This window comes from Xenopus laevis, chromosome 4L (genome assembly GCF_017654675.1).
Source record: "Xenopus laevis strain J_2021 chromosome 4L, Xenopus_laevis_v10.1, whole genome shotgun sequence".
Lineage (NCBI taxonomy): Eukaryota > Metazoa > Chordata > Amphibia > Anura > Pipidae > Xenopus > Xenopus laevis.
In genome coordinates this window covers 121,662,733-121,688,258 of record NC_054377.1, presented here as the reverse complement: position 1 = coordinate 121,688,258, position 25,526 = coordinate 121,662,733, and the positions used below count along the sequence as shown (strand labels likewise).

The following is a 25,526-nucleotide window of genomic DNA, read 5'->3' as shown; positions in this document are numbered from 1 at the left end:
CCAAATTAAGGAAAGATCCCTTATTCAGAAAACCCCAGGTCCCAAGCATTCTGGATAACAGGTCCCATACCTGTATTATACTAACTCTGTTCTTAGTAAATGCTCATGGAATTGCTCAGAACACTATTTCAGTATGTGCTTCCCAGGCACCATGTGGTTAGGAAATGTTTAGGTGCAAAGAAAACTGGAATCATTCAGGTTCTGCTTGATTAAAAGACCCCAAAATGCCCTTGTGTGAATCTTGCACTGTATAAAATTCTGCAGATCTATAATAGTCCTTTGTGATATTGTATTGCAAAAGCACCATGCAACACCAAATAAAGATGAGAGATTAGAATTTCAGACAATGAACGAGAAATAAGCAAAAGCCATGGGAGGAGGATGATAATAATATTGTCCATAAATCCACTCAGTATATTCCCAACATTTATTGTGCTATGCATTATAGGACTATAGCACATACTAATTAAAGTAAGTCTAGATTTAAGTGTGAGCACGATCAAGAGGCTGCCTTGAAAAAAAAAAGACAGATTTATTGTTGTAACTCAATATCAGGGGGTTTTGTTGTTGCTGCAGATCGCCTCCCACATAGCCAACAAAGCACCTGAAAATACCTTTTACTTGAAAAGCCTTAAAATTGTGTGTTCCAAATCAGTTGAATCACTTAATTGTATGAAAATGCTTTCTTCAACATTTTCAGATGATTGCATAATCTAACCAACTTGGTTAGTGAAAACAAGTGTTTGGAGAGTCTATTAAGACCTTTGAAGATGACACACTCTAATATTATCAACTGTCCTATAGAATAAATAAGAGGAGACAAGAACATAGTTATGGTTGTTTAATTTCAAGGTGGTTTTGCCCTTTATTGCACTGGTATGCTTTGTTCCTACATGGAGATCCAGTAGACAGGGACCAAAGGTGGAGTATAAAATGGGACCAATAAATAAAATGTTGACTAAGGGGGTTGGGTGAGGGGTCAATGCGCACAGGTGGGGTATGAAGTTTGAGCAGTTTATGACTCTGCCACCAGTGCTGTGAATTCTATGGAGACAAAAAAAAAAGAAAATGGAAATCAGATAAATGATTTAAATAGACACGTCAATCAATGAAACAATTAGTAACACAGAACTGTATTTACTGTACACAATGGTATACGATCAAGCTCAAACTCTGAGGCATGATTGTATTTCTGGCCATTTTCTACTGTAATATGGAAGTATTTGTAGTTATTTACATAAAACATCTGCTTTTCTTTGACATGCTAGTAGAATATTTAGGCTTTTTCATGGTACAGGAATGGGGTCCATTATCCAGAAACCTGTTATCCAGAAAGCTCAGAATTATGGAAAGGCTTTCTTCCATAGACTCCATTTTATCCAAACAATCCAAATTTTTCTACTATCGCGGTAATTAAAATTTAATATAAGCTCCATCATACTGAAATAAGAAACTTTCTAAATACAACCAGTTAAATATTATGCATTGTTTCTGAAATAATCAACTTCTAACCACCTTTTTCCAAAGAATAAAATGACCCTTCATTGCATCAATAGTATTAACTTTGTTTAAGAGCCTGATCATACCAAGCAAAATATGCAATAAACTATGAACAAAATTCGATAAGAGAGCTAATAAATAAGATTGTACGGGAATTGAATGCAGACATAGATGCAGTCGGTTATTGTGATAGATCTAATACATTTTTTAGGCAGTGGGAGCCCATGCAATGAATTTGACCTAACTGTCAATCAAAATCTAACTCCGGCATGAAGAGAGACAGAGAGAGGGGGGTAGTGACAAATAACCTGATTATTTCAGAATCAGTATAGAATTTATTATTGGTTGTACACTGTATTTATTCAGAAAGTTTCTCATATCTATGAGACGAAGCTTAGAGTAACCAGCGTTTATCAGCAAATAGAACAGGGGGCCTTAAATTACAACCATTGGCCATATAATGAATCACACCGTTTTCATTCTTTTCAAAGCAGTTTGTGGAATATTTATATATGTCAGCAGATTCCAAGACACATATTTGTTGGAAATTCATTTTCCTAATCCCTACTCCAAAGCATAAGAACTAGATGAGATTTCAAGCTTTAAACTCAATCAAAAACTAGGCTTGTGCCGCTGTCATGATTTAATGATACTCGTAAACATTCTCACTGTACAGTCAAGCAGCGCTATTTATTCATAGGAGATGAAAAGTAATGACATTCTGTGATTGGGGGAAAGTTGAAAGGATTCATTTCACAACAGACTTATCCCGGGTAGTGGTAATGGAAGCATTGCGCATTGTAAGGTACATTGGGGGAAAGGGAATGCCATCAAAGAGAAGATAAAGAGTGCGCCGGTGCCAATTAGAGTTATTTTTAAAAATGTCTCAAGGGTTTATAAATGGCCTTTTGCTACAGAGAAGATCATTGAATCAGTGAGATAGTAAACTGAAATCTCTGCATGCAAGACTTGTGCTTATAGAAAACAACCATTGATTTATTGCTTTAAAAATGGCATTCCTATTCAGGAACTTGGAAAAAATACCAGCAAACTCATAGGCAGTCCCAACTGCACATTGTAGCATAATAATTGTCTAATTTATACAAAGAAGCATTAACACAAAGTAATACCTACCAGCCTTACTTTTGATACTTCGGGCCAGATTCAATTCAGTGAGAGGAAGGTTTATCATGTGAAAAGTTATGAACGAGATTTAATTTGAGATGCAATTCAGTTCAGTAAAACTTATCACTTGAAAACTGTATTGAAGTCTATGGGGAAAAACTGGGACTGAGTTTGGAGAAAAGTTTTTTCGCCTCAAATTGAATCTCGTCCATGAGTTTTCATGTGATAAACCGTGAGATAACTTTCTGATAACTCACTGAATTGAATCTGGCTCTTTATTAGAGAAGCATTTTTTAATAAGAAACGCACTCTCTGCAACACAGAAATGATCAACTTGCTTTAAGGGCTATGGCAATGGAAGAAAAGTCACCTCTTAGTATGATGCCTGCAATGTTTTTAACTGACGTCGAAAATAAAAAATTTTAATATCTATCATAACATTGTCTTTGAATGCAATTTATAATTATAATTTTGCCATAAAAGCATTTGCCTGATGCTTTTACATTACCTTTCTTACTACCCTGTTCCTCTATGAAGAGGCTGCCATATTTGTGCAGCAGTAGTAGTCCGTTAGCATTAGAAACTCTGACAGGTTAAAAAGGGACAGTCAGGCTGGCAAAACAGTCAGGTTTAGGAAATTCAAGTAACAAATACTTACAAAAGTAGAACTACCAGCATGATCTATAGGTAACTTTTAATGTAGATTAATATTTTCAAAATATTTTTTTTTAATGTCAGTATCACTTTAAGAAGTCTGTGGTCAAAATGCCCCAAATCATCTTCTGTTGTCTCCAATGAGAATTGCCTGAACGTGCCGGCACCAACACAAGCCAGTGATTGTCACCTGAGAATGGGCACTGCTGGACGTTTAGGCAATAATTAACTAATGTGCTAGTGTTTTCAGAATATGCCCATAGGGACAATGGGGGTGATTTCATACAAGTGTATTTTTTTTAGTTGTAAAATTGTTGTGTAGGCAGCCATCTCAGGTCATTTTGCCTGGTCATGTGCTTTCAGAAAGAGCCAGCACTTTAGAGTGGAACTGCTTTCTGGCAGGCTGTTGTTTCTCCTGCTCTGTGTAACTGAATGTGTCGCCGTGGGACCTGGATTTTACTATTAAGTGCTGTTCTTATATCTATGCTATGCTGCCCTGCTGTTGGTAAATAAAGGCAATTTTTTAACTTTATCCTGGAGTGCTGCCCATTTCGTCTCTGATTGCTGTTCTTATATCTACCAGGCAGCTGCTATCTGTTTACCTTCCCATTGTTCTGTTGTTTGGCTGCTGGAGGAGAAAGGGAGGAGGGGGATATCACTCCAACTTGCAGTACAGCAGTAAAGAGTGACGAAAGTTTATCAGAGCAAAAGTCACATGACTGGGGGCAGCTGGGAAACTGACAATATGTCTAGCCCCATGTCAGATTTCAAAATTAAATATAAAAAAATCTGCTGGAGCAGCATTATTAACTGATGCATTTTGGAAAAAAAATTTCCGTCGACAGCATCCCTTTAAAGCTACTTTGAACTTCTGTCCTGCCTTGGAATCAAGCGCAATAGCACCCATTGATGCAGAGGGAGCCACCCTGGTGCTACTGCCAACTCAGCAACAGGCGGTAGCTCCAGGGTTCCCTCTGCACCATGTGTCAATGGGTACAGCACAGAGACCGAGGTGGAGAGCTTAAAACATTGAACACATACCTTTGCGGTACCAGGTGTCAGAGGCTTGTTAAAGGGCCCGGGTGGCCCGAAACATTGCCCTGTTTGAAATGTTTTGATACAATAAATTTCACGTTTGTGCAAATCTACGGTGTGTTGCTGATAACTGCTTTGAATGGGTACAGCACAGGCATCTAAAGAATCAGCAAATGCATCATTATGTGCTGAACACTGGAGATGATGCCAACCGGATTTGTAAAACATTCAGCACAATTGCGTCTGCTTTACAGAGAAGTATGAGAGCAATTGCATCATGTCCAGTTGCGCCTATTGATGGCAGGCAAGCCTGGGGGATACTGCCACCCTAAATGTGTTATTAATTCCAGGTTTCCCACAACGTGATACATTAAAAGGTGCAACAGACTTGCAGCAAAAGGATCACACATTTTCACTGTGTGGCAATCAATGTGTTGCAATCCCCACATTGTGCACAAAAAGGTGCAGTTGCATTATTTTGGCACACTGGGCATAAACTGTGTCAAACACAACTCTGTGTGTCCGCAATGCTGCTAGAATTCTGTAAAAAAAAAAACAACCACTGCATTGTGGGGAAAAACATGGTGATTTGCATTCGAAAATGTTCACACTGTACTGTATTGACAAGTGTGGGATTTTAATTACTGAACAGAGATTGCACCCTGATCATTTACTCTTCAAAAATAAAACAAAATCCAGTCCAAAAGGGAATCAATAGTTGGAAGGAGTACAGATGCTCTACAGAATAAGAGATTGCTGTTTGCATGCTGTACTGTGCTTTGTTATAATTGACATACTAGGGATAAAGGAGCAGCGACATACCGAGACCGCACTTGGCCCCTCTGCAAAATAATCTTTGGGGGGGGGGGCGCTTCAGCCATTACTGGTCGCCCTCCCTCCCTTTCTGCTGCCTGCCTGCCCCGTCTCTAATAACTTTTTGTTTCCTACAATATAAACAGATAGGACTTGTAGGGATCCCTTTTAGGTTACGGTTGCAGCGGGTTAACATATCTTCAATAAAGATGTACTATGATTTCTGGATCTCAATGAAGAGGGCAGTGTGTACTGAGCGCCGGTGCTCAATGAAGAGGGCAGCATCAGGACGCACAGCTAGCCATATCCTTACTCTACCTTTCCTTACCACCTTCCTAAAGGCCGAGAGTGAGTTACTGTGTCGATACCTACCTTATATGCAATGGAGGGACCAGAGGGCATGATGCATCTCCTTGGACGCCCATCCACCAGCCTCTTTCAAAACAAACAGGCCACACTCGATTCAATGGGCAGTGTGCAGGTCTCTGCCCTCCAAAATTGAGTCCCTACTTTTATTTGCTCCATGCCCCATGCAGTGGGCAAAGGGCAAACAAATGGCAGATTGCATTATGTATGAACCATTTTATGTAGATTATTTAGTTCTGGGTCTCAGCACCATGAAGAATTTTACAAAAGTGTTAATGTAAATTATCATGGGTATGGTATAAATGGTTATTGTGATCCCCTCTTTTACATAATGTTACAGTGTGTTGAGCAATGGCATTAGCAGAGTAGGTAAGACTACAATGCAGTTTTCCTGTAAAAGTCAATATATTGTATGGTGCAATGCTCTCCTTAGACCTGAACACATAACTGCATGAACACATAACTGCATGAACACATAACTGCATGAACACATAACTGCATGAACACATAACTGCATGAACACATAACTGCATGAACACATAACTGCATGCAGAAACCTCAATGCGGCTATTAGCACACAACCAAACACAGTGTGCAAAGTGTAAAAAATATGGCCGAAGTTATGTTTGGCTTCACAAATTAAGCCTGTATTTTTTTCGTTTAACAAAAGAACTAGTGTTTAAAAGCAGATAAAGATCCCTTCTAATCTGATAATCATTCATTTTAAGGTTCTGTCTGATATATCATTGATTGGCGTAGTAAGTCTGCATGAAACGCAAGTGTTTATTGATCAGTTCTGTTTTAACTGTCCCCACTCTTTTTTTTATCCTAATCCATTACTCAGAGGAACAGTTGTTCTAAAGTCTGAACTTAATACACACATACCATCTACTCCGATTTTGCCATCTCCATCTTTGTCACCTGCGGCGAGGAGCGTCTTGGTTTCCTTATCGGAGAGAGCACGGCCATCTGGGGTGAATCCTTTTAATACAAGCCTGCGTGACAGAAACAGTTATCCTTTTTATAGCAATGCAATGGTGGATTGTTCAGCAGCCGGTACATTTCAGTAATACTGCAATCTGTCTGCCACTAATAAATTCACTGGTCCCACCAAGCAAAATAGTTTGCTTTACATGCAATTCGTTTGTGCTATTTTGACACTTTAATCATGAGTCTTTCTCATAATATTATTTCAGGACTTTGTGGCCCTTTTCCTTCATTACATACAAGTTATAGTTTTCTTTTTACTTTTTTTTGTCAGAGATAAATACAGGTATGGGAGCTGTTAACCAGAAAGCTCTTAATCATGGAAAGGTTGTCTCCCATAGACTCCAGTTTATCCAAATAATCCAAAATGTTAACAATAATTTCCTTTTTCTCTGTAATAACAAAACAGTACCTTGTATTGGAAGCAAAACAAGCCTATTGGGTTTATTCAATGTTTATATGAGTTTCTATTAGACTTAAGGTAAGGATCCAAATTATGGAAAGATCTCCTATCCGGAAACCCCCAAGGTCCCAAGCATTCCGGATAATAGGTCCCATACCTGTATTTTTAAATTGCCGGCAATGTGTTTATTAAATAGGTTGTAACGGTGGAAGATTTTATTATCTATGTAATTGTTGGCTTCTTTTAATGCAGACATGGTCTCAGTGATTTTATAGTGCAGGTGAATAGGGCGATTCCAAACATGTACGTTATAAAAGTTGCTCTTCTGTGTGTGTTTTGCATTCGCTGGTTCACCAGACGGCATGTGGAAATTGAATGGGACTTGTTATCCGTAAAAAAAACCCTGGAGTTATAAACACAGGGGCTGCATGACAAGGGATCTGAATGACCAGCAGCCAAATTACACTGGTTTATATTTAAAGATTGACAAAATCAGATGCAGCTGTGAGTGGGTGATAAGGATTGAGTTAAGGCAGGGAAATGCCAGGCTGGGGGCGAAGAAAGACAGGGATGTGATGTCAGGGGAAGAATCAGTTCACTTCCTTATCTTCTGAGCAGGTAGAAACCTTTTTTGCATATTTTGTGAAATGTCAGGAGTTTCTCTTTATGTTGTCATATTATCTATTAATAAGCAAATGTGGAGGTATTCCTTCATGTATTGTGGTTTTGGTACTGTTATACAGTATAAACATGAGAGAGTTTGCATGTTATTATTCATTTTTAATGAATGTGAAATGTTTGATCCAGGGAATGTTTCCGATCGCCATTGGGATCAGGAAGGAATTTTTTCCCTCTTGAGGCATTATTGGCAGTGGCTTCAGACTGGGTTATTTGCCTTCCTCTGGATCAAAACAGTGGATATATGTTAATGTATTTTAAGTTTGTATTTGTCACAGCAGCGGTAGGACTGTACAGGTAAATTTAGAAAATAAAAAAAGGAGGTTCTCTCCTGTGACTGCATTGATACCGACGCTACTACTGCTTGTGCTAGGTGACTCCTTACATTTCCTATCATCGACACACTGCAGATTCCGGACCGACAGCAGGGCTGCTGAACTTCTCTCATGGTGGGAGATGCAGCTCCTGCTCGCTGCAGAGTTTGGGGCCATCCTCTCTGTAGGTAGAGGCAGCCTTATACTCAGTGGTGGATATAATGACATAGTGCTGATCTCAAGTGAGGAGCAGCAGAGTATAGTAACAATCTCTTATGGAATTCTGGCTTTGAATATTGCCTTGGGGTGAGGCTGGCAAGGTCCTATTTATTTGATAAAATGTGAATAAATGCTGTGGCCATTTTCACCATTTTTGGCTCCTGGTGTCTCATTACGGTATGTAACAGTGGGGTTCAATGGGACAGCTGAAGTCGAAGGGTCAATTGAGGAGTCCCCTTGTCATGCTTGGGACCCGGGGTTTTCCAGATAACAGATCTTTGCGTAATTATGATCTTCATACCTCAAGTCTACAAAAAATGTAATTAAACAATACTACAAGATTATCCCCCAAACATAACTGTAATACAGGTATGGGACCTGTTGTCCAGAATGCTCGGGATCTGGGGTTTTATGGATAACACATGTTTCTGTAATTTTCATTCCTTCATCTTCATACCTTAAGTCTGCTAGAAAATCATGTAATCATGAAATAAACCCAATAGGAACCCTAAGCTTAGTTTCTCAATAGCTATCCAGAGCCTACTGAGCATGTGCAGTGCCACTGGCAGGGAAATTAAGCCTAAAAAGGTCCAAAATGTTAGGCTCCTTTGAAGTCCTGTAACTGTTATAGGGCTGCCGAACAGTAAGTTCGGCAGCCCTAGAATTATATATATAAATTTTTAGGCTTCAGTTCCCCTTTAAAAACAAAATCTCATACATACCTGCTCAGTCATATTTGCAATGATTTTGTTTTGCTTGTGTAATTCAATAGGGTGATTTATTCATTTATAACGTTATAGATTAAAAAAAAGAAAAGTATAAACCCACTTGAGTTCATCTTCTTCTATGAATCCACTTCGATCCTGGTCGAGAATGTGAAAGACTTTCTTGACGTCATCCATACTCTTTTTCTTCAGGCCGACCAACTCAAAGAATTTCTTGTGGTTAAATGAGTCAGCGGCTGGAGAGATTGAGAATACATAGGTCTAAATGGCGAGGAGGATCGATGGGGAAGAATTAAAAATAGAACAAAGAGAGGCAGGCGACATAATGTAGCCTTGTGAGTTATTAGGATGACCACAGATGACCAGCAAAAACCAAATGGAATGTACCATTGTAAGTAAATAATTGATAAAGGAATATACAATAGATATGAATACCTGGTTAATAATATAAGTTGCATTGCCATACTACCGTTTTAATAACCCATAACAACCAGTCAGCAGTTCAGCTGTTCAGAAACCAACATCTGATTGATTGCTATGGGTTACTAGACCTGGGCAAAATATTCTCGTTATATTACATCATGTAGAGTCCAGGGTCTCACACTGTGAGATGATTGATAAACATGCTGTATTTTATGATACATATATTTTCCATGATGATACATGTACCAAGGACCGGTAAAGCCATAACATGAAAAGGTTTATTTCTTTTTACAATTTTAGTTTGTATCTGTTTAACCAGCACCTACAAATAAATCTTTTCTTGCCAAATGTCCTATAAAAGGCTCTTTCTATAGCCATGAACAGTGTTTTGTCCTGGTGTAAAATGCAGATTTTCTTTTATATAAATGTGCCTTATAGCCCAATTTTTACTTGAATGGCTGCCCCTGTGACTACACAGCATTTTTTTTAAAAAAATATAAACTGCAGCAGTTCTTCTGAAACAAATTCCTGCTTTAAAATGCTATTTATATGCATGCAACCCATTTTTTATTTTTGGTTGCTACTGGTTCTTTAATACACAGAATGGTTCTCAGAAGTCTGGACAGCAACCTTTCTTTGGAAGATCCACTACTGTAATACTCTACAAGCATGAACCAAAATGCATAGTAATATTGAAATATTAATACAGATAAACACTATTTAGACAGAAACTGTATTGTTCTGTGCATTCTATGTGGATACTGCCTTCAATAGTCTCATTTCATTGCTTGGGACATTGCAGGCTTTGTAGGGTGGACAGACAAAGAAGAGATGTAATGAAGGCAAGTATAGCTACTGCAGGTGCAGGAGAATGTGTAGCACAAACAAAAGGGAGAGCATAAAGAAAATTAAGATTATCTGTTATAATGAAAGGGGAAAAGAAATGCAGTGTAAAGCTCAGACATTAACACATGCACAAAGGCAAACAAACGGTTGAGATTGAATTATATGTGGATATATCTGTTCTTCTTTGAGAATACCTGCATTTCTATTCTTTTGGGGAATACAAGCGCTGCATGTCTTGCTCTTTTGGAGAATACAGTAACTGCAGTTGGTATTCTTTTGCAGAATACATTAACTAGAGTTCATTTTTTTTTTGGGTCCAACAGCATTCAAAAGAGAAGACCTTGAATGTCCTACTAGAGATGATGCCTAATCAGCTGGAGAAACTGGTACAATACAATTGAGTCATGTCACTGTAAATCTATACTTTTTACAGGTATATCTGATTCAAATGATTGTATTTCTGCTTCACCTCTTGCACTCACACAGGCACACCTTTCTTACCTGCAAAGGCCCCCACGGCATTTTTGATGTCAGCAGCAGCGAGAACATCAGTCATAGACATTGCGGCTCTGGATCTGCAGAAGAAGGAGACAGACTGAGTGGCAGAGTAGGTTCTGCTGGACTCATCACTTCTTGGGGCAGTCGACTTGACTGCGGCTGCTTGCAAACACGCAACATCCCGTGATAAAGTGTGAGGGAGGGGGGTGGCCGACTCGGGATGCATTTACTGGCTGGATGCCATGGGGCACTATGCCAGTCATCTGAGCATGCACCAGTTTTACCTCATCAACTGTGTTTAGTGCAGTATGAACTAGGCCAGTGATCTGATAGGGAAAAAAGCAGCAGAAACAATATAGGCTGCATTAACGCATTCCCTGCTGCAGTGGTTATAAGGAGAGAAATGCTAATGTTCTGCACTTGCATTGAATGTCTTTCGGTCTCTTTTTCACACAGAGAGCCATTATTGATTCAGTTTTCCTTGTGTTTGATTTTGCATCATTTTCCATCAGTTTATGGCTTATACTGCATGCATATGTCACTTTAGCTACACTGCAGCACTACAAAGCTTGCTTCTTACTCTGAAATCTAGGGTCAATGTCAACCTTATTAAATTCCTATGCAGCATTTAACTCTTGCAGGATCATGACAAAGGTACGTTACATTCCATAACAGAACACTGAAACTGCTTCAAATTTAGATTTAAAGAGTAACAACAGCACTCATATGTCTCCCTAATGTCATATAATAGTCCTATGCTGCAGCCCAATTTGACTTTCCACAGCCAGTACCATCACACCATTCCCATGGAAGGCTTGGGGAAGTTAAGAATCCCTAAACCAACATCAGTGAATGAGCCTACAACAGGAGGGAGGTAATATGCCTTATAGTGTGGTGTGGCTCACTTTTAGTATATCATAGAATGGCCAACTTTTCAATTGGTGTTCATTATTTATTTTTGATAATTTTTTAATTATTTTCCTTCTTTTTACTCTTTCCAGCTTTTAAATGGGGGTCACTGACACCTTCTAAAAACAAAGGCTCAGTAACTATACATACTAAATATACATTTATTGTTATTGCTATTTTTTATTACTCATCTTTCTATTTACACCCTCTCCTATTGATATTCCAGTCTCCTATTCAAATCAGTGCATGGTTTCTAGGGTAATTTAGACCATAGCAACCAGATTGCTGAAACTGCAAACTGGAGAGCTGCTAAATAAAAAGCTAAAGAACTCAAAAACCACAAAAATTAGCAAATTGTCTTAGAATATCACTCTTTACATCAGGGGTCCCCAACCTTTTTGTACCGTAAGCCACAATCAAATGTAAAAGGAGTTGGGGAGCAATAATAGCATGAAAAAAGTCCCTGGGGATGCCGGATAAGGGCTGTGATTGGCTATTGGTAGACCATATGTGACACCTGTTTCAAAACTGGAAAGAGTCAGAAAAAGAAGGCAAATATCTAAAAAATAATAAATAGAAAATAAAGACCCACTAAAAAGTTACTAAAAACAGGCCATGTGAACTACCCATTTAAAAAGAAAATATAACCTCTTTTTTGACATGAGCAAATTCAATTGGGCTGATGCAGAAAATGTGCATAAATACTATCTGAAGTTCAAGAAATGAACATAAATGTACAGATGAAGCCACTTGGATTTGTGAGTTAAATGCGTCATGACTCAGAGTTAATTGAAGAAACTGTGTTATCTAAAGTTATCTTAACTCATTTAATGCATTTAACCTTTTCATTAGCATACCAAAGCACCATTGTTAACAATGGTGAATGCTTTAATTAGATGGGATGTTGTGACACAGTTTTCTGTGTTAAATGAGATAAATGGGATATCTGTGTTTAGTTATTCTGTGTCAAACAGACAAACCAAAGTGGCTGCATCTGTATGTTGTTTCTACATGAATATACCTGATGTGCATAGTGAACTGATTCTGTGGAAAGTAGAGGGACTTCAAGTCCCAAATTCATCACTTCACAATGGCACAAGATGTGCATTACATTAAGGGGCAGATTTATCATGGGTCGAATTTCGAAGGTTAAAAAACCCTCAAATTCGACCCTCGAAGTAAAAATCCTTCGAATTCGAATATCGAATTCTAAGGATTTACCGCAAATACTTCGATCAAATGATTTTAATCGATCGAACCATTTTTATTCGATCAAAAAAAACTTAGAAAAGTGCTGGGGAAGGTCCCCATAGGCTAACATTGAACCTCTGTAGGTTTAAAGTGGCGATGTGTGAAGTCGAAGTACTTCGACTATCGAATGGTCGAATAGACGAACGATTTATACTTCGAACGTTCGAATCATTTGATTCTATCGAATTTGACCCATTTGATGGTCGAAGTACCCTAAAAAATACTTCGAAATTCAAATTATTCCCTCGAGTTTAGTAAATCTGCCCCTATGTGTCTAAGGGATGTTGGGAACTTGCCTGTATGAGTTATCATGCTTTTCTTTCAATCTGTGGAATCAGGCATGTGTGTGTGTAGAAGAAAAATACATTTATATTTATTTATCGCAAGTCAGATAGTGATTATGCACCTTTTCTACATAAGCCCAACTATACGAGCTCAAGTTAAAAAGGTAGCCATATTTAAACTAAGCTCACATCCCCGATTTTTATTAAAATAACTTGAAAAATTGGATTGCGGAAAGACTCGATAAAATTGAGCCAAATCCGGAATCGTACGATTTTTTTCTGACTATATTCCCAAATTAAATTAAATCGGGTTATCGCCCGAAAACCCTGAATTTTTTGGATCATAGGGCTAAACCCAGCGCAGACCACCATATCTTCAAATTGGTATAGGGGCATCTTTCATTGATTTATAAATGACCTCAACAGGTCAAAAAGCCCGACCAGAAAAAAATCAAGTTTTAGTAAATAACCCCCCTTCTAGAAACCCATTTAAACATAAAATAAGATGGTGTTGCCTTAAATAAGGATTAATTATATCTTAGTTTTCATCAAGTACAAGTTACTGTTTTATTATTACAGAGAAAAAGGAAATCATTTTTAAAAATGAGGATTATTTGTATAATATGGGAGACAGCCTTCCAGTAATTTGGAACTTTCTGGGTTGCCGGATAATGGATCCCATACCTGTACCAGAGGCAGCTATTACACTTTATTACTACTGCCCCTCTATAAGACAGCTCTTCTGTTCAAACACTTCAAGTAATTTTGGCCTAAAAAACATGCTTTGAAAAGAGGAAACTAAAGGGTAATTTTCACCCTATAGGTTTGGGATACTAAAAAAGAAAACAGTTAATTTACATCTGCTATGATTATTTTAATGCAGATCCCTCCATCATTGAATTATTTTCCAGCATGCATATTATGAAGTTTACATTGTTTTATTGCTTTTTTATTACTTATCCCTAGAATGAGAATTTAAATGAAATCTAATTTAGGTATAATCTTAGAGAAGAAACCTTGTCTACTGCTGCTATTTCCCATATTATATTGACAGGCTGACAATACATGTAATATATGGACTAGCCATGGTGTAATAATGCAGAAACATCAAGCAAACAGCATATGCAGAGGTATTGTGCTGCTTAAGCAGAGAGATGGCAGAGAGTGACTCAGAAATGCCAAAGGTCTCTCTGTACTGCAGATCTCTGCCAAGTGGAGAGTTCTTCTTCTTGAAATTGCTGATTGTGCAGAACGCTGGGTATTCTGCATACACCCACCCCTTCAGTGTTGCTGGTTACAGTAAGCTTCCTCCGTCTCTTTTTGGACTTGGCACTGATCCCTTATGCACTGTTCCCTGGCAGAGGCATCTGGATGTGAGCAGTAGATATATGGAGAACTAGCAGAATCTCAGCAAGTTTTTTCTACTTCATGTACTTTCTTTTTTCCCCTCACTGATAATTAAATCTGCACAATGAAACACTGTGAGCCCATCTGCATTATCCTAGTTACACATAGGACACCCTAATTCACCAGCAACGGCTTCCCTCAGAGCGCAACACTTCGCCAGGCGTAGATTCGCCAGGACAGGGCTAATTCACTAAAATCGGAAGTTGCGTCCAGGGCGCCGAACGCTGGCGAAGTTGTGCTAGCGTTACTGCACCAAGCAAAGCAAATTTGTGCTAGTGTCGTCTAATTTGCATACGTCGGGAAGTTAAAGTTCAATGGACGTATATGTTGCAGCAAATACATTACATTGCACAAGCCCAGGAAACCTTAATAAAATAAAATAAAGTTGTTATATTGCCCTACACATGAGCCCAGTGTATAGTTTATGTGCCATATTATGTAGGGGGAAGCTGGTTACCCCCAAAAAAATTATGCTCTTTTGCAGCCTATCACCCTGAAAAAAGTAAAAGACGCTAGCGTTTTTTGGGACTTAGAAAATTTTTCAGCTATTTTTTGAGGAACTCCTATCTACTCTATTGCACTTTGCCTGGTCTGAGGTGGCGAAGGCAAGTCTGGCGCATGAGGTAACGTTCAGTAAAATCCGCATCTTAGTGAATTTGCGTAGTTATGTGAATTTGCCAGAGCGCAGATTCGCCTGGTGTTAGGGAGCGATGTACCGCTAGACTCCTTCGCTAGCGAAGTTACGCCAGCGACCATTAGTAAATCTAAATTATGTCACCCCAGCGAATTTTCGCCATTGTTAGTCACTTCGCCCTTTAGTAAATTTGCCCCTAAGTGTATAGAATATATATAAAGGTCCAGGGGACACGGGGGAAAAACCCGGTGGGCCCTGGCCCTCATGGGCCCCGTGGGGCCAGACACAATACCCGTTTGGCTAGGCCCATAAAAAAAACAAATTGCGTGCCAGCGCGGCGGTGTTCATACACGCTGGCATCTGCGCATGCATGACACGCGCACTGCTGGGGACCCGGAGGTATGGAACCCAGTGGGCCCCCAATGGTCCAGTCCGACCCTGTAAATGTCCATGTGAGGACCGAAACGCTGATCCAATAAATACGTTGTTTATAAGTAAAACCCTGGTGTGCTTCAGCATTTTTCTATGAATATGTATTTTTTCTGAATTGCACCCAGGTTTGTGTTCTTATAAGTGTGTGCCTAAGCTCTCTATTGCATATATATATATATATATATATATATATATATATATATATATATATATATATATATATATATATATATATATATATATATATATATATATATATATGTAATACACAAAAGCTTTGTGTAAATATCTTGTAAATTATATTGTTATATAACGGGAGTTCTGATGTCATCAGTTATAAATGGCGAGTAGTGATGCCATTTCTGTCACATGACTCACTGAAACGCGTGTATTATAATAAATAAAGTACCCCCTGTTGCAAAATATGAGGATATTAGAAGTTACCTCTCCGCCACTTGTAAATTTAAGAGCCAAACGTCTGGGTTTTAACCCGGAAATTTGGCTCCGCTAGTGCAGAGAGCACTATTGCACTCAATGCACTAGCTGTGCTGCCCCCTTAGACCCGCTCCAATGATAATTTTTAAGCGCAGAACAGGAGCGGAGGGGGCAGCATCGCTAGAATCGCCACTGGGGCTAATTCAGGTTTCCACTAACATTACTTTCTATTTGGATAAAGAGATTGTAATTAGCGTTTTTCATAATGCGTCAAAAACATCTGTTGATAGCGAACAAGAAAGTCTAATGCTGCCATCATGGCTTTGGTTATGTTCAGTAAGTTTCTTGGTTAGTTGGTTGGTTGTGTTCAGTAGGTGTTCTCTATTGCTTTGCACAGTTAACATATCTACTGTTTTAACTGGCACAATCATATTTCATACCTATACTCTTGCCCATGGAGCCAACATCTCCTCTTCCATCACAGAAAATATTGCTCTGTTGAATATGATATTGAGGGATAAAAGATCCTAATTTATTCCAATATCTTAAATGTTTCCTTTCTATGTGATTTATGTAAGACCTTATAGAATGGTCTATTATTTTAAGCAGAAAATGAATTAAGAGAGATTTAGGGTCCTTAATATTCATAGCGTAAATGAAAGATCAGAGAGAGATGCGATAGGACTCAAAGTGTGAGTTACACTAATGGATTTAAAGTTCAGGGGGCAGGTGCTAAAAATAATGGATCCATTACCTGCACTATGTAAATCTGAAACAAATTATGACAATTTTCTGTTAATCCTATATTTCAATAGAAAGGAATTATTATCATTATGGGGGTAATTTGCAAGCAGGGAGCAGATCCAGAAAGTGTTGTGGCTGTTACTAATACCGATATTGAAAGCTGCCTCTACCTTCCCCACAGAGTAACCACCCAGGTCCTGGTTTAGACTGATTCAAACATACTTACACCCAGGCAAACCAAACTACACTGCTATTCTGCACCATTCCATTTCATGTCTACAATTGACATCCCAATGTGCTATGATGCCCAAGCTGCATTACTTGTAGCACAGATCGCATATATGCTGCTACACAATTAATTTTATTAAACTGGGAACTTCTGCATCTAAATGTAACCAAAAGCCATGTCATTATATCTAATCTGCATTCATTAAAATCAGAGCAGATCCTTAAATAGATAATGCTTTGTTTGTCCTGCTGCACGTGTGGCCTTTTATTAAGCTATTAATATGATACATTAAATCGTGATGGAAAGATCAGACATCTCATATACTTCTAGATGTATCTCACAGTACAAGCACTTAAGCATCTGCCTTTCTTTCCACTGATATTCCCCAGGGCCTTTTCTATAATATGTGTGTTTTTATAGCTTGGATTACTTTACAGTTCTTCCACTTAGAGCCACCACTTGGTAGTAGAGTTAAAGACTATACTATTTAAGGCATATCATCTGACAGTAGTCGTTTGAATATTTAAAGAAGCAACAACAAAATTGCAAGGGATTTGTCAGACACAAGGACTGTCAGACACAAGTCGGAGCATGTTGGAAAGCAACGTTGTCCGTTATCTCTGCATATTGAGCTATGAATCGCTTCTGATGGCATAAAACAATTGAGGAATTGACAGTTTTATTTCTCAGGCGGTTACATCAGATTCTGTTCTGTTGCAATGGGGAAAAGCCTCGTAAATCAATCCAAATCAGGGCATTGCCCTTTTGCCGTCCTGACATTCTCTCACATACACTGCCAACTCTGCTTTTGCTATGCTATGGCTTTCACTACAAGCTGCATTCTCTTCAGATCTTTCACAGCGTGCCAGCTGACAATGTTCAACGGGAATCTAATCTATACCCTCCTTTTTTTCGCACCTGGTCAATTGCTATGCCCCCCTTTAGATTTTGGCTGCCCCAAAACTTCTAGGATGTCAACATCTAAAGTAGAGGCAGTTGTGCTTGGTTTCTCTCCATATTAAGTTTATATATTCTTCTCTGTTCCATTCTTAGTCCATAACCTTTTGTGTTTCATTCCAATTGACACCGATCCTTAAAGGGATACTGTCATGGGAAAAAATGTTTTTTTCAATACACATCAGTTAATAGTGCTGCTCCAGCAGAATTCTACACTGAAATCCGTTTCTTAAAAGAGCAAACAGATTTTTTTTATATTTAATTTTGAAATTGATATGGGGCTAGACATATTGTCAGTTTCCCAGCTGCCCCCAGTCATGTGTCTAGTGCTCTGATAAACTTCAGTCACTCTTTACTGCTGTACTGCAAGTTGGAGTGATATGAACCCCCTCCCTCCCCCCCCCCAGCAGACCATCAGCAGAACATTGGGAAGGTCTCCAGATAAAAGCTCCATAACAAAATATAACAGCTGCCTAGTAGATCTAAGAGCAGCACTCAATAGTAAAATCCAGGTCCCACTGGGGCACATTCAGTAACATTGAGTAGGAGAAACAACAGTCTGCCAGAAAGCAGTTCAATCCTAAAGTGCTGGCTCTTTCTGAAAGCACATGACCAGACAAAATCACCTGAGATGGCTGTCTTATCTCCAATATTACAAATAAAAAAATACACTTGCTGGTTCAGGACAGTGTAATTTAGAAATAAAAACTACATCATAAAAATCATGACAGAATGCCTTTAACTCCAACCATCTATCAACCTATCCAACACCAATCTATCTGTCACCTGTACCTGCTTTGGGGAGTCACCATTGCTCACACTTTTATTTGCCATTATTTTAAGCAAACTATCTATGTTAAGACATAATTTTTGCTCTTTAATTACATTTGCTGAATGTCCATATTCCTGGCCCACAAGAAACCATTGAGTTGTCAGTATATGTCAGTCTCTTAGATTAGAGAAACCTGCCAACACCAACAAATCATCTCTAACGTCAACGTGCTCTTCCCTTGTTTCCAGTGTAATTACTACACTTTGTACTGCCTACGCACAAAAAATAATATAAATATAATCATGTCTGTTTTATTTTTGCAATAAATATATAGAATATTAGAAAAAAAAAGTTCATAACTAGAAAAACGTATCCAGAATCAGTAGTTTGTATTCTTACTAATACTTATGTCAGACCTAATCTAATTTAGATAATCATCCTTTATAAAGGGAAAAAATATACCAAAAAAGTTCAGTTTTACATAATGATAAACATACTACAGGCTGACAATGAGTGAATTCAGTGGGATACCTCCCTCAGGATTATATATCATATTAACGTCCATCTTTCGTTTGGCCTCTTTTTTAATTTTGTCAGACCTACACATAGCATTTTATCCCTTTATCAAACAACACAGAGATCACCTATTAAAGGGTGGTTCACCTTTAAGTTAACTTTTAGTATGTTATAGAATGGCCAGTTCTAAGAAATATTTCAATTGGTCTTCATTATTTTTAATAGTTTTTAAATAATTTGCCTTCTTCTTCTGACACTTTACAGCTTTTACTAAGACTTACTTAGTTTTAACCTTTCCTTCTCCTTTAGGGGTCCGTTTACTAAAGTGCGTTAAAAATATTCGCACAATATATAGACAGAATTTTCGCCAAATATGTTATCGCCAGTTTACTAACCTGCGGTAAATATAAATTTGCGAATTTTCTTGCGCAAGAATAATTGTTCGCCAGTTATCGCATTTGCTGAAAATAACGCTACGTACACATTAACGCATGGTTTACTAAACAGCGAAATGTGCTAAAGACAAAATTAACGCCAGAATATTCGCAAACTTTTACCGCCACATATGAAGTGGCGTAAAAGTATTTTTTCCGCCAGAAAATTCTCAAGGGGCAGGAAATATCCCATAATAATGTTTTTTTTTTACCCATCATTCTTTGCTGACAGGAGGGAGATCTGTAGCTATTGCTGACAGGATGTTTTGGCTTCTGCTTCTATCTGGTACAACAGCAGCAGTTTCAGCTCAGAGGCGTATTATTGGCAGTGGCATCACAGTCCAAGGATTCGTCAGCCTCTACACTTTTTGGTTTCATTGGGATTGGCTACATTAAACTGTGCATTTCTATGAAGCAAAGAGATTGACTGGTATCATTTCCTATGATTCTATTGGCAGAAGGGTTTATATGATGCATAAATGTTTGATTGGTGTTACTCTGGTGATGTTGTTGGATGGTATAATCATCAGTCAATAAAGTTTATAAGTTTTGAAGATGCATTTCTGGCCATAAATGTCACAGTAAAAATTGCCATAATAACCGCCATAAAACAAGACTATTTTATAGCATAAATATTCGCAAAAACGTAATTTTTCGCCAGAAAATTCGCAACTCGCTAAAATTACCGCTAACGTAAGCTGGTTCCTTAACGTAGTTACCGCAAGTGATCGCAATGACTTCTGAGCGCATCGCTGTTTAGTAAACTTAGTCGCTGCGAATATTCTGGCGTAAAAATATTCTCAGCGATAACATGCGGAAACTTAAAGTCAGATTTACCGCACTTTAGTAAACGGACCCCTTAATCTCTTCCCTTCTTGCCTAACTGTTCCAACTTCATACTCTGCTGAAATACACTCATTGTTTGTTCTCTTGCTGCCTGCAGACATTATGTGCATATAAGACAACACATTTCAGCTCCTAGTATTTACATGTTATTTACCGTTTTCCTTGAAGGCACAGTTACAACAAAAAATAAAAGTATTTGAAAAGTAATGAAAATATCATGTAGTGTTGCCCTGCACTGGTAAAACCTATATGTTTGCTCCAGAAACACAACTATAATTCATATAAACAAGTTGCTGTGTAGCAATCGTGGAAATTGAAAAAGGCTATATGGCACAGGTTAAATAGTGGATAACGGATAACATTATGTTCTACAGAGCTTATCTGTTATCTGCTTGTGTAACTTGAGCCTTTTCTCCTTTGAATGGCTGCCCCATTGCTACACAGCAGCTTATTCATATAAACAATAGTAGTGTTCCTGAAGCAAACGCACCAGTTTTACCAGTGCAGGGCAACACTGCATTATATTTTTATTACTTTAAAACACTTTTAATTTTTTGATGTTACTGTTCCTTTAAATCCCCACCATAGAATATACAGATACTCAATGCATTCTAGAACCAAAATGGACGTCAGTGAGGCCATTTCTAAAACATGCAGCATAACAGAAAGGATGATCGAAGGAGACATTTGGGGGCACATTTACTAAGCTCGAGTGAAGGATTCGAATGAAAAAAATTTTGAATTTTCGATTTTTTTTTTTGGGGTACTTCGACCATTGAATAGGCTACTACTACCTACGACTTCGACTTTGATTCGAACGATTCAAACTAAAAATCGTTCGACTATTCGACCGTTTGATAGTCAAAGTACTGTCTCTTTAAAAAAAATTAGACTACCTACTTCGCCACTTTAAACCTACCCAGCTACAATGTTAGCCTATGGGGACCTTCCCCATAAGCTTTCCAAGCTTTTTCTGATTGAAGGAAAATCCTTTGATCGATGGATTGAAATCCTTCGAATTGTTAGATTCAAAGGATTTAATCGTTCGATGGAACTTTTTTTCCTTTGATCGCTCAATCAAAGTATTTGCGGTAAATCCTCCGACTTTGATATTCGAAGTCGAAGGATTTTACTTCGAGGGTCGAATATCGAGGGTTAATATCGAGGGTTAACTAACCCTCGATATTCGACCCTTAGTAAATGTGCCCCTTGGTGTTAATGTGATTGGTTTGGGATATACAGGTATGTAATGTATTATGCAAAATGCTTGAAACCTGTGTTTTGTCAGATAAGGGATCCCTCCATAATCTAGAATACCACTTTTTAATGGGATAATTCACCTTTAAATTAATATTTAGTATGACGTAGACTGTAGAGAGTGATATTCTGAGAAATATTGCAATTAGTTTTCTTTTCTTTTTTATTTGTGTTGCTTTGAGTTATTTAGCTTTTTATTGAGCAGCTATTTTCCAATTTCAGCTATTTGCTTGCTACGTTCCAAATTACCCTAGCATCCATGCATTGATTTGAATAAGAGGAATATGAATAGGAGTGAGTCTGCATAGAAAGATGGGTAATAAAAGTATCAATACCAATACATTTGTAGTCTTACAAAGCATTTGTTTTTCATATGAGTCTGTGACCCCATTTGAAAGCTGAAAGTCAGAAGAAGAAGGGAACTCATTTAATAAATATAAAAAAGAAAAAACGAAGGCCAATTGAAAAGTTGCTTAGAATTAGCCATTCTATAACATACTAAAAGTTATTGTAAAGGCGAAGCACCCCTTTAAGGCTTAAATAAACATAAAAGAGTTGTGATAGAATTGGATAGGATTGTGTCACCTTCAATTTCTGCTCACATGGATATTATCAAGTATAAGGTAGGGCAAAAGGAAATCAGTCATAAATAGCAATAGTTTGCTCAGGAAATCATAATAAAATGCATTGTCATATCCAGAGCATCCTGGATAATGTGATTTCAGGTAATAGATCCCATGCCTGTCCTTCCTCGTAAAAATAAAAGCAACATGTATTAAAATTACACAAATACAAAAGTGTCAATCTTTTATCATATGTACTTCAATATTAAAGGGCCAATTACACCATAAAGTAAATCTGCTTTGTATATATAATTATGTAATGTATAAAATATAGCCCAAAAAGAACTTGAATGACATCCCCCACTGCTACTTTATTAAAACAATATTAGTAAAGCTTAGTAAGTAAGTACACAATTGATCTGTTACCAGTACAGTTTAAATGCATACAAAAGTCTTTTCTCTTTCTGGTCCTTTAGTCCTTTAACAACGCTGTCAAACCCAGAGAAGCCCATGTACTATATGATTGCAGTGTTTGAATGGATCTCTTTAGGATGGGACTACAAACATGTAAGCATCTACCTATTCTAGAGCCTAATACTTCTACCATTCTAGAGCCAGGCCTATACACAATCTTCTTGAAAGCTTTTCATTTGTCCTGTTAATTCTCATCATTTTCCATTCCATTTTTGATCTGATCTTTTCCCTCGGTTGATTTTCAAGCACACCATTCCAAAAGAAAAACACAGCCATCTATTCTAGCTGGTAAGCACAGAGATTTCATTCTCATCACTGGTGCTATAATTATCACATCATCTACCATAATATACTTGGTACCTATTAGACCCTTTTTGTCTTGGGTAATTCTGGTAGCTCTCTTTCCCACTTTTGCCCTGAGCTTTTCATCTATCAATATTCAAAATATTTTTTCATTACATATGTCAATTCTTTCATCTGCCTAATACCCTAAGCCCCTTTGGTGGTACTCACTAAGGGATGGATCAGGATCCGTGGGAAGGGCTGAAAGGAGACAGTCAAAAGCCAAAGATGAGATGATCCAGAAGAGGAATTCCCTCTTAAATACTTTATCTATCTGATCTATTTTGGGACGGTTCATCCCCTTAACCTTCTCTTCCTGGTCCCTTGGTGTCAGATACCCTGAGACAGCAGGAAAGGGATCATATTTATTGACAAGTAACTCATCAAGAAACTCTATTAATACGCCTGGCAGAGGCTCAGCTCCTGGACTTGGTCGTCTGAGGCCATAGGAGGAAGGAGGACTGGGGAAAGGAAGAACCTGCCTGCAAACCAAAAGGTGGGGGTGGGGAAGACCCCAAGCTTGCTTATTTGTGCTCTTGAATTAAATTAATTTAGAGACTCATACCGATGAATTTTAAACCTTTTTAACTGGCAGCTAAATGTTTGGGAAATGATTGCAAAGAATATCTTTACAACATCATGCGAGACAACTGGAGAAAGACTGGGCCTTATTGATATCCCAAATGGAACAGCTTTTGCAAGATCTGGATCTACCAGGATACATTAATATACATGATATAACCTACCAGTAAGGCTGAAGATGAACATTCCCAGCTTTGGGTACTTTTTTGATCTGAACGTTTCCTTGGATTTCTCATAAAATTATTTATAAGCTCAAGATCCTCTATTCTAGAGGCTATGAGATCCAAAATTTCAACTGGTTTGGAATTCACTGATCATCACTGTGCAATTAAGTTGATTTCATTCATTTATAAATAAATGTTTTGGTTTTTTTTAAAAGAAATGTCATCAAATAATCAAACAGCAATGGAATATTGCCCTTTGTGTTTGACTTTCCTTGGAGTGTAATTGAAAGAGGCGGGCTGCTGTCCTGAAAGGTAAACATGAATACGGCTTGGAATGGAAATTCCATGGATTAACACAAGTCCCTTGCCCCTCCTGCTCTCTGCAATGTGTCAGGACTACTGAATGAATAAAACAGGACACACACATAAGCTTGTTGATATTACAGGTATGATTTTCAGAGCCAAGACTTGTTGGAATCCTGTATTGTAAACCTAAACTCAGTTGGTGATTATGTATCACAGCCATACATAGAGTATAATGCAATAGGATTAAATGCAGTTTTAGGATGGCTCATTCGAGAATACAAGAGAATACATTTAGGACATGATTTAAATTACTGTAGACAGCACTTTTAAGTATAACAGCTTACTGTAGTTTCAATGGTCTATTTTGTTCTTAATTCCCAGAATGCCCTGTATTACACTGTAGCTGTATTTGCCAGAAACATTTTTTATCTATATGGATATCAATTATGGTCTGTACCCATGTGCCAAGAATAATGTCAAAAAATCCATTGTGTTTCCCCATTTACCAACAAAAGATTAAAGGTTTATGTCTTCTTTATTCAGTGACATATACACTATTTATGATTTCTCATTCAAGGTGTAAGCGTAAAGGGCAAAAACTGTTTGATTGATCATATAATGTCCTGGAAATGAATTTCTTAATTACAGTGACTGTCCTAAAAGCAATACCTCCTATATTTTGCATTCTGTAAGAACTGAGTGCTGTAATAGACTCTCTGCTACACTATTTAATTGAGGATCATATTTATGAAATACAAAATAGCAAAATACCCCTCGCTCAATGCTCACATGTCACTTAATTTATTATTACAGGTATGGGATCTATTATCCAGAATGCCCGGGACCTAGGGGTTTTAAGGATAACAGCTATTTCTGTAGTTTGGATCTTCATACCTTAAGTCTACTAGAAAATCATGTAAATATTAAATAAATCCAATAGGCTGTTTTTTCTCCCAATAAGGGTTAATTATATTTTAGTTTGGATCAAGTACATGGTACTGTTTTATTATTACACAGGAAAAAAAGGAAATATTTTTTAAAATATTGGATTATTTGAATACAATGGAGTCTATGAGAAATGGCCTTTCCATAATTTTGAGCTTTCTGGGTACCGGGTTTCTGGATAATGAATCCCATACCTGTACTATGCTTTATAGCACCAACATATACTGCAGTGATTATTACAGATATTATATACAATATCATTCACATCAGTTCCTTCCCTAATGAAGCTTACAATCTAAAGCCTCTATCACATTCAAACAAGAATCTATGGTCAGTTTTATTAACCTGCCTGTATATTTTTGGAATGTAGGCGGAAACTGGAGTTTCAGAGGAAACCCACATAGACATAGTTACATAGTTAAATTGGGTTGAAAAAAGACAAAGTCCATCAAGTTCA

At 37.8% G+C, this 25,526-nt stretch overlaps 2 protein-coding genes across 2 annotated transcripts in view; one reads left to right on the top strand and one right to left on the bottom strand.

The window, feature by feature from the left end:
• Positions 1 to 826: 826 nt before the first annotated feature.
• pvalb.L (parvalbumin L homeolog) lies at positions 827 to 23,282 on the bottom strand. The gene is given in 5 exon segments (NM_001097110.1): positions 827 to 1,044; positions 6,379 to 6,488; positions 8,923 to 9,055; positions 10,590 to 10,663; positions 23,244 to 23,282. Coding segments are annotated over 4 exon segments (333 nt in total). The 5' UTR covers positions 10,651 to 10,663; positions 23,244 to 23,282; the 3' UTR covers positions 827 to 1,015.
• Positions 23,283 to 24,145: 863 nt separating this feature from the next.
• ncf4.L (neutrophil cytosolic factor 4 L homeolog) overlaps positions 24,146 to 25,526 on the top strand; it is a 43,238-nt gene continuing 41,857 nt past the window's right edge. Inside the window, exon 1 of the mRNA XM_041589430.1 lies at positions 24,146 to 24,264. The gene's annotated coding sequence lies outside the window, so the exon portion shown is untranslated. The remainder of the gene's footprint in view (positions 24,265 to 25,526) is intronic.